At 40.7% G+C, this 10,736-nt stretch overlaps 1 protein-coding gene across 5 annotated transcripts in view; it reads left to right on the top strand.

The window, feature by feature from the left end:
• The window catches only part of MPP7 (membrane palmitoylated protein 7), a 306,910-nt gene that overhangs the window by 101,217 nt on the left and 194,957 nt on the right, over positions 1–10,736 (top strand). For 4 of the 5 annotated variants that reach the window (XM_019508234.1, XM_019508235.1, XM_019508237.1 and 1 more), the window contains exon 3: positions 3,584–3,702. In XM_019508234.1, coding sequence (XP_019363779.1) covers positions 3,584–3,702 — 119 coding nt within the window. The remainder of the gene's footprint in view (positions 1–3,583; positions 3,703–10,736) is intronic. The other variant, XM_019508236.1, reaches the window with a different exon arrangement.

Below are 10,736 nucleotides of genomic sequence, written 5' to 3' on the forward strand. Positions count from 1 at the left end.
GGTGGTTGAGGTAGCCAATCATCGTGGTGCATGGTGACTAGTGGGATCCCTCAAGGCTCTGTCCTAGGGCCTATACTTTTTAACTTCTTCATCAATGATGTAGACATCAGTTTCAGAAGCGGGCTCGCCACATTCGCTGACAACACCAAACTCTGGGGTAAAGCATCCACACCTGAGGATAGGAGGGTGATCTTGGCTGACCTTGACAGGCTCAGGAAATGGGCAGACGAGAACCTGATAGTGTTTAACACTGAAAAATGCAAGGTTCTCCATCTCGGGAGGAAAAACCTGCAGCATGCTTATAGGTTTGGCAGTGCTACTCTGGTTAGCACTACAGATGGAAGGGACTTGGGGGGTCATGATTGACCACAAAATGAACGTGAGCCTTCAATGTGATGTTGCGGCTAGTACAGCAAACAAAATACTGGCTTGCATCCACAGATGCTTCTCAAGCAGATCCTGGGACGTCATTCTCCCATTTATTCAGCCTTGGTGAGGCTGCAGCTTGAAGTACTTCATCCAGTTTTGGGTCCCACAATTCAAAAAGGATGTGGAGAAGCTTGAGAGGGTGCAGAGGAGTGCCACGTGCATGATCAGAGGTCAGGAAAAACAGACCTTATGACGACAAGCTGAGAGCCATGGGACTTCAGCCTGGAAAAGAGCAGGCTCAGGGGTGATCTGGTGGCCACCTATAAGTTTATCGGGGTGCTCATCAGGATCTGGGGGAACGTCTGTTCACAAGGGCGCCCCAAGGGATGACAAGATGGAATGGTCACAAACTCCACCACGACCGATTTCAGGCTGGACATAAGGAAGAACTTCTTTATTGTCTGAGCCCCCAAGTTTTGGTATAGACTGCCACCTGAGGCGGTTCAAGCACCCACTTTGAACACCTTCAAGACACATTTGGATGTTTATCTTGCTGGGATCCTATGATCTCTGCTGACTTCCTGCCCCTGGGGCAGGGGGTTGGACTCGATGATCCTCTGGGAGTCCCTTCCAGCCCGAATGTCTATGAATCTATGAAATGTCCAGATACATGATTCATAGCCTTCTATAGCAACAAGACAGTCTCATAAAACTGACTCCCTCATAATCTGCCATTTCTTAAAATTAATGTATAAGAACCTTGGTATTTTAGAGGTTACTTACCCTTAATACAGTTTGCCAGCTGTTGTATATGTTTATCTTAATCTCCATTCAGTAAAAATAGTTCATTTTCATGCCAAAAAGTGATCTTAAAGAATGACATAACATGCTAATAATTACTGGGAAATCCTGAGTTAAGGCTGAAACTACTTCATCACCATTTTCATGTAGATATTTATAGAACAAAATGCCCAGCGGTCTCTGAATTGTGACTTAAAAATGATTTTAAAAGATTGTGCTAATCCCCTTCTGTTTGCTTGTATTCTTTCCCCTCTCCTCAATGTTTAAACATAAATATTTTGTGAATATTTTCAATTTGTTTTCATTGAGGATTTAATTGACCAAGTCACAGAATAATGGCATTGTACAAAGACAAAATACAGTGTAGTAGGTATTATGAAATACAGAAATAGATCTAGGAATCAATAGAGAATGGTTTCTCCAATCAGAAACTTTGCTTAATGGAAGTGTGGATCAAGTTAATATTTTCTTACTTCTGAATGGTAGGTAGAGAGGAATTGTTTCTTAGCGGTCATTGCAATCCAGTGTAAGGACAGACCTTTAGTATTCCACTCTTGTTTTAAAAAACCCCAAAACATGTCTTGGTTTGTGAGGGGAAATATGCATTCATACCAGCCTGATGGTTGAAGTATTCAGTACAAAAATTAAAAACTTTTCCTGTATAAATCAGGCTATACAGGAAACCTTTGTCTTCAGTAAGAACTATTTAGCTAGTACCTAATTACATGTGTTTTAACTTTTTCCAACTTTATTTTTGCTTACCACGCATTTGTTTCCTCAGCTAGACTGATGAATGTAACTTTTTGCAGCTGGTAGTCATTGTGACTCGCTATCAGACTTGTTTGAATGTGCTTAAATAACTGCCTGCTGTCTGCATAAACCACATGATGCACATATCCATTTACACCAGGTGCCTAACTTAAATTAATCCAGAGAATAAGAGCCAAGAGTCCTATTCTGAACTTGTGATCTTTGGGTGTTAGTGCAACTGCTGATACTAGGTAGTACTTGGCTATGGCTGTGCTTTTTTATATCCATGCAAAATTGTAGTGGTTTGAGTTATATCCTCTTTTTACAGTATTCTTGAAGCATAAACAAGAACAGATTTAAATAAAAGCAAGATCTTGAGAGAAATGAATGTCAACCACCAAAAACATTTGGACCACAGAAAAGAATGCGACTGGAAGGAACATTTTTCCAGAAAACTTTACTGAAAGCCAACAAAAAGAGAGAATTTTTTAAAATAATCGGATCCCAAAGGTGCTATATTTAATTTTAGAAGGGGCAAATGATGCCTTAAAGGGTGTGAAATGATGTTTACTAATGAAATGTTTAAATCATATGTTTTAGGGTGATAATAAGCATACTAATGATAGGCAACCTATAATTTACCATAATGGGCTTTACTAGATGAATATCTTGTAAAACTGTCCTTGGGATGAACAGCAGCACTTACTCAGACTAAAAATAATAGCAGGACCATGTATACTGGATCCCAGGAGGTTATTGGTGTTTTTGTAGACAGCAGACAGGAGAAAAAGGCATTTTGTCCTTTTTACCCCAAGTAATCCCACTGGAAAATTAAACATGTGCTATGAATTGATAGCGACTCACGCCAGGTTACCTCCCTAAAGAGGGCTGCTGCAAGCACTGTTGCTACATTTCTTGGATAGCAGTTTGATAGCCTGTGTGCCTGATGGATAGTTTATGCTGTACGCTACTGTGGAACACTGTGCTACTGTCTGCCCCCGGAGACTGCAAGTGAGGTGTGCCACAAATAACTGGGAGCAACAGCTACTTTAACCCTTCTAGAGAATCTAGGTTAAATCTTGTTTAGCTAGGCTAAATCTTGGTATTGTTTTAAAGGTTGGCTACTGTATAACAATGTAGTTTCTTTTGTCTTGCTGTAGATTTGTGCTGGACATAAGATAAAAAATACATTAAGTGGTATATTAGTGAGAAACATTTAGAGAAACCACGAACCCTTTTTAATGGACCACCCTATCCAGTTTCTGTTCTTTTAAGGAAGTTTTTCCTATTCATGACTCATTTCACTCTTTGGCTAACATCAAGGGAAATGGAATAACGATTAAGCAAAGGAATGTATGGTTTTTTTCTGGTTTTGTCCTTTTTCAAAATCTTTATGAATTTTCTGTATAGTCTTGTGTAAATATATATGGCTGTAGAAGCTTGACAACTCTGACAAGGTAAAAAGTACACAGTTAATACCTGCTTCTTAGTAATTTTTAAAAAATGTTCCCTTTGGTTCTTCAGGCTGATGTTTTGCTAGATGGACCAGGCTCCTTCTCCAGTTAAAATGACATGCTCCAGGCAGCCAATTACACAGAACTGTTAAGTGAAATTAATGAGATCACCCTTAGATTACACTTTGTGTTTTATTTTCATTTTATAGGTCTGTATGAGCTGCTAGCTGCATTGCCAGCCCAGCTGCAGCCACATGTGGACAGCCAGGAAGACCTGACCTTCCTCTGGGATATGTTTGGTGAAAAAAGCCTTCATTCACTGGTAAAGGTAAACCACATTTAAGTTAGAATCTCTCTGAGAAGAGCATATGGAAAAATGTTTTGAGCGCCATCTAGTAAACCAGTGATCAAACTGTTGCTCACTGAAAACAAAACAGTCTTGTTTTAACTAACTCTGCTTCTTTCAGGGGTGGAAGTTGTTAAATAAGATTCTACCAAAAATACATAGATGACTTCATTTAATAGTGATGTTCTGGCACTGTAATACTAATGCAGCAAACATATGTTGTTTGCCCTTGTTTAGAAAGAGAGAGTACAAAATAGTAGCAGGAAATCTGAGACTTCTTTATGGTCAACATTCAAGACCTGGAGTTTAGCTTAAACAAATAAATGTTCACAGCAAAAATTAGAAGGGATATATTTTCTGAGGTCAAGTATGGCAACAGTTCAGTAGCCACATTAATTTAAAATAATTTCCTTTAACAAAGTCAACTGAAATTCTAGTAATCTGTTTCTTTTATTGGCTTGCCTCCACTGAAAATTGTGTTTTGCATATAAATATATTGAACTAAAGTATGACTAAAATAAGTTTGGAAGAATGTTTCAGTAACGTGTCTTGCTATGAAAAGGATCAGTAACCAGAATCAAAGCAATGCCATGGGATTATGGAAAGCAACCCTAATAATGTTCAAATTGCTCCATAGCAGTAAAATGGGACCAGTCAGCTGGTTAGAAATGTTTTGCTCCTACAACACTGTGTGTGCTTTGAGCCTGTAAAACAAGACTAACTTGAGCTGTAAGAAAATTCCAAGATCTCAGCTGAGTCAGTAGGTGGTAGTAATTCATACCACAAATAAATCCAGACTTGCACATAATTTTACAAAATTTGTTACATTTGTCAATCATTAGTCTAGGGAAGGCTTAAGACTGAAGTAACAGTCAAAGTGTATTAACTTACTGTCCCTCTGTGATGAGACAAAATTGAGGAAATCCTGATAGGTACCATTGTACTTAAATACTTCATAGTAGTAATGAATTAATACTTTAGAACAACTCCCAAAGGTGTGACCTAAGGTGTTCTGTATTAGGCTTAATGATGTTGAAAGCGTTACCACAGACGCAAATTTGCCTGTCATGAATTTATGGAAGTGGCACAGCTGTTGGCTTAGCCAGAGTAGCTCAGAGGGGCGGAGGGGGCTAATGAAACTTGATAAAAGTAGAAGTGCCTCCAAAAATAGTACAAATGGGCCACATTACTACCCTGAATAATGGCTACTGGATGGTGATTGTTTGCACATAAGCAGTAAAAGTAATTTTCATCACCCCAGTATACAAAGGAATAAAGTGGGTAAGCAGGAATGACTGCTCTGAGCATTCACAACTAATGAGCTTGGCTTTGAAAATCAGTTTTGTTGTTTTTAAGATCAACTGTGGGGTTTTTTTTTTTAGCTTATTATTTTTGAACTCTTAGGGCACATATGAGTCATATTTATAAGTTTCTGTCTACAATGAATTTAAAATAGAAGCTAAGTCTCTCACTTAATTGCTGGACTCCAAGAGCTGGGACTTTAGGGAAAAACAATATAAAAGTGTGTCAAGAGCTGGCAGTGTTGGATATAATAATAGAGGCACTGCAAAACTTTGGATTTTTCTGTAACATTTTAGTGTTAAGGAAAATACAAAGGAAGCTTTTTTTAACTAAGTTTTTCAGGCAGAAAACTTCTCTGACGACCTTAAAGAAAGGAAAATCTGTTAATGGCATAAGGATGGAAACAGTTTTTGTATCAATATTTGGTCAAGATTATTTTCAATTTTAGCAGAGAGCTCTTATCTTAATTTCATCTGGTAATGGAAATAACAGTACAAAACTTTAAGGAACAGTATTTAAATGTCATCACTCTTACTTGCCCTTAACGGCTCCACTGTCAGTGCCCACAGAATTTTCCAGTTGTTGAATTCAGGAGTTAAGCAGATCTAAGACTTGCTACTGCTTCACTGTACCTGGTCAAGTGGCAATTGGGACCAGTTAAAAGGTTGAGCTGCAAACTGGTTTGGCAGTAATATGTCTATTTAATAATAAAATAAGGTATCCATAACTAAACTAATTCAGAGAGGGAACTGGGAATAAATAGTAGGGCTGATCAAAGAGGAAGAACAGTGTTAAGTGAAATAATGAGGTTTCAAACTCTGCTGTGAATAAATTTACAACTAGACATTTCAGAATGTTTTGCCAAAAAACCAGGTGGGTGTCTACTCAACCCCAACTTGCCAGTCCTTGGTGACTAAATTGCTCATCTAGAATGTGCTCTGAATCAGGCAGGCTTCTTCCGGTTCCCCGTAAGTGGCTATTCTGGAGTGGAACTCTCTAATTTTGACTATGCTGTACTTGAAAAATCAGGTTGTCAGAAACTTTGTCAGAAAATGTAATGTTTTCAGGAAATGTTTTGGCTTCAGTGAATCAACATTTTATTGCAGAAATATATTGCATGTTGTACTGAAAAATTTCTACCTAGTTTTTGGGGGTAGAGGTGCTGCTTTGAATCTTGAGCCTTCCAGAATCGGGGATTTGTGTGACTTTGAAACCTGTCAGCAGTCGCATTTAAACCATAGAGATTCAATGTATCCCAGGAAATGTTAGATACGTTTTGTTGCCAAAAGCTGATTTATTGCTGTTCTCCCCTACCCGACTTACTTCTGTTACTTATGGTATATTATTTCTGAATAGAAATCTACAGATTTTGTAGATTGTAAGTGCAAAGGAGGGATCACCTTGATTGTGTTGTCTGGCTTCCCGTATTGTGAGGCAGATAAACCTTACATAATAAGATCTGTATCAAGCCCCGAATTTCATCATCTTCCATTTTTTGGCTTTGTAATATCTTTAAGAAAGGCATCCAGTGTTATATAACATTTTGGGGAACGTAGCATGTTATGGACTGCTTGTTATAGAAGCAGATATCCTCTCCAGCCATTACTGTTTTGCTGTTCTTGAGTTTCAAAAGTGCTTTGCATTAAGATCTGGAATGTAATTTGAGGGGCCAGGTTTACAGTAGTAGCCTTTAATGTCCACTCTATTTTGTACAGACAAATGTATGCAATTCAAGAGACAGGGAGAGACTTACATTTTAAAGCAGAGATGCCTGGGCCAGGTAATGTTTTGGTACTGGTGTGATCTTTCTCTTAAATCTTTCCACACAGAAAGAGTTTGGAAGAGAAGGCTGTTAATAATAAAGATCTTCATAATCCTGTACCTGTACTTAAGGGATACAGTTCTGTTTTCTAGAATGAACAGTTGCATAAGTTTTTGCTGAATGGCTTGCTCTTGCCATTAGTGGTAAACAGGCAGGCAGCAATTTGTAGTAACTTCTCCATTGAGAAGTTGATGACATTTTTTGCTTAAGGGTATATGGCTTAAAAAGCTTCAATAAATAACAAACTAACTTTAAAAATTGTGTTCTACTGTGTTTATCTGTTATGTGCATATAAAGGTAATTGTAATATTTTCTGTAAGGATGTATGCTTTTAACTATGATTTACTATACTGGCTCTCTTTTTAAAAATACTTGTCTTGGAGCTCCCTCCATTCATTACTATTGGATAAAAATCTTTTCTTTGTAAACTTGGACCAGCATAAGCTGTTCTAAGAAGTCAGAAATGGAAAAGTTGTATTAGATCATCCATCCCCTTGCAAATACTGGACTGCTCTCTACAGTACATTCCTGCTGCAGTACAACCAGCAAAAACTGATGCAACTGTTCATTCCGAGGGAAAAAAAGGAGGAGGAATAGGAATTGGTTTATTTGAATTTTGGGTCTTAAAGCACATGGCAGAGTCTGTTGCTGACCGTCTAGACCAAAACCAGTTGAGGACAGAATGTTTGGAGTTTGTCATTATCTGTTTCACTGAGCTGATTATTTTCTCATCTGATTACTTACTCAAGTTTTGTGAGAGACTTTAATTTTATATTTTCCACATACTGCAGAAAATAGTGTCTTGTATATGGACTTGTATAAAAATCTTCTAAAGAGATGATCTCCACAATTAGACTAGTAAGTTAATGGCAACCCAATATAATACTCAAATTCTTGACCCTGTATTTGAATGTAACTGAAATTAGAGTAGGTTTTTCCTCATCTTTCATCTATGAAAGTAATTAAATTACATTATATTGTATCTTGGTCATATGCAGTCCACCATATAGTTACTGAGCATAAACTTTGGTATTGCTGTTGTGTTAGTGTTGAAGCATGAATCCTATATATATATATCTATCTCACTTGCTGCAGCCACACCTCTCAGAACACACTGGCAGCTCCTCCAGCCACTCTGACACCACAGCAGCCATCACCCAGGCACTTGCCAGACATGCTGCTAAAACGCAGAGGAGATATTGGCTACTCTGAGCCCTCACTTGCTCTGTATTCAGTCTCACCCCTGGCTGCTCCTTCAGCCACTTGATCCGAATAGGCAGTCCTGACAGTGGAGACCCCCCTCAGTCATACATGCAGGTGTTCCTCATTCGAATCTTCGATGACTATGCCTGGCGAGGGTGAACTGGGCACTTAGAGCCTCTCTACCTGGAGTGGATCTTCCTCTGGCTTGTCTGCCACGTTTTGATGGTGTAAGAAAGCTGGGAGCTTCCTTTGGAGATGGAATGCCTCCACCCTCAGGCTGGCTTGGTGCAAGGGTGAGTGGCTTGGGGTTCTGCTTCCCCTACACCCCGTCTACTCACCAACCAAAATAGTCGCCACACTGATCAGGTACTCAGTCACCACACAGGCTTGACTTAATCTGTTGCACCCCTCCTGGGCTTGGATTAACTCTCTCTCCTGCTTAGTTCAAAGTCTGGGGTAACTGGCTGAAACTGCTCTGCTTTGACTGTCCCCTTTAAAAGGAGGGTAAGTCTGTGGCCACCGTCTCTCTCTCCACCAGGCCTCCTTGGGTCACACCGGGGTACTCCCTTCTGGGCTGAGCCCCCTTCCATGGGCAATAAAACTACAGAGTAAAAGAAAAACAAAAACTTCAAAAATACCCTGGTGTCTGGTGTGGTGCCACCCAGGGAATGGGACTCACATGTCCAAGGCTCCGTCTTGTGGGCTCACTCTTGCAGTGGGTCTCACCAGTCATGCTCTGCGGCTCCACTGCCGATCTTCAGGGTCGAGGTGCTCCCAGCTCTCCCCCATGCCAGCTTGGGCGTGTTCTCTCAGCATCCTCTCTAGCTTCTTCCAGGTTTGCAAGGACACTCCTTTCAGCCTGTGCTGCCCTTGCTCCTGCACCGCATCCCGGGGCTTGCCAATGCCCCGGACGCTCTTTTATGATGTCATAAGCAGCATGGTCTCCAACACGTAAGGAAAGCTTGCTTCTAAAGTGCAGTGGAGATGCTGCACGTGTCTCAACTCCTCAGGCTCAGGTCACTGTGGGGAAGGCGAACAACTCTTCAGCCTGACCCAGGCTTTGCACCCCCAGCAGTTGGGGTGTATTGGCAGGGAATCCCCCCTGCTCTCGGGATCCCTGGCAGCCTTGTTGCCCAGCTCAACAACAATGACCATCAAACAAACCGAGACACACGTGGTGACAATCTCATGTCCCACACGGTCCGCCCAGGCACAGGTGCAAACCCTTTTTGTAACCTCACTTGACTACCACCTGCTAGTCATTCACCCAGCTAATCACATGTCCATGCAGACGACACTTATGCCCCTTTCACACAGGATGCTTCTTTGCACACGACACAGCTGTATTGCTCAGGTAACTGTAACACTTTACTGCCTAGGCTTCCTGCAAAAGCCAGTTATGCAATGACAACCTCATTGGGCACGTCTGGCCCTTAGAACGGGGCCGTTATCTCAGCGAAGATGGAACGTTTCCCTTTGGAACCTTCCACTGCCGGCCAGGGGCATGGAGGCTTCCAGCCCACATGAGAACAGCATTGACTGAGAAAGATGCTAGGGTGAAAATCTGCAGATCTTCTCAAGGTAAAGATCCTAGACTCAATTAAATGGGAATTTGGACCTCTTACTACTTTCTTGATTTCTATAGAGAACTGTCAAGGAAATACTCTAGGTAAAACATAAGCTGAGTAGAACAGTACACAAAAGGCTGTTGTGATGAGCATATTTCAAAGCAAAACTAACAGTAGCTTGTGGATCAAGGTTGGTATTTCTCCAGTAATTGAGACCGCTTACGGGCTTTACATTTCTACCAGAAGAACTGCTGCTCTCCCCATAGAAGCATGCAGTGTACAAACACTTACTCAGTTTTTCTTTCAGATGAGAAATGTTTCCTCAGGGAGATGTTCCAGGTGGACATTCAGAAGACTTTTCTCTCACAAGAATGAATACCTGTACATTCAGTGGAGTAATAGTCTTCGACTTTTCCCAGGCTGGGGAATGAATGGAGGAGGCAGGGTATAATTTTCCCTGCTTCTCTATGCCTCCTGAACCAGTCTAGGAGGGGACTGAAGAAGCTACCAGAGCTGCCTGGGTCTCATCCAAACCGGGCACTGCCTTGTTTGGGAAATGAGTGGGAGACTTGGCTCTGCTGTTTTCTCCCGCTTCACTCCTGGTGAGCCAGGTGGAGCAGGTCTACAGGCCAGATCCAGTCTGTTGGCTGTATATGTGACACTCCTGCTTTAAAAGGAAATGGTGGCTGCAGGAGCCATATTGAAGAAACACAATGATGATCATGTTATGATAATGCAGGTACTACCTTTGCTAGAGATAATTGGATAGTTTTATCCAGTTTGCCTGCAGAGAAGCCAAAGAGCAGAGGTTAAAGCAAGTCAGTGGCAGTATCAAGAATAAAAACAGTCTGCTAACTCCCATTTGTATTCCTGGCTCAAATCATAACTTTATTCAAAGTACTTGCAGTGTCATCTGTGCAAAGAGCAATTTGTTTAGGGTATAGGATGCCAGCTTTCAGTCATTTTAATTTGATTTTCTTAATTTATTAGCTATAACTCACCAGTCTCTGTTGGTACTTCTGATAAGTAGAAAGGAGGAGTTTTTACATTAAAACCCGGTATCTTCCAGAGAAACTTTAACTCTTTCTGGCATCTGCTTCAGGTTTAAAGTTGGTACTTCT

This window comes from Gavialis gangeticus, unplaced genomic scaffold (assembly GCF_001723915.1).
Source record: "Gavialis gangeticus isolate Ggan-Ray unplaced genomic scaffold, GavGan_comp1, whole genome shotgun sequence".
In the NCBI taxonomy this organism is placed as follows: domain Eukaryota; kingdom Metazoa; phylum Chordata; order Crocodylia; family Gavialidae; genus Gavialis; species Gavialis gangeticus.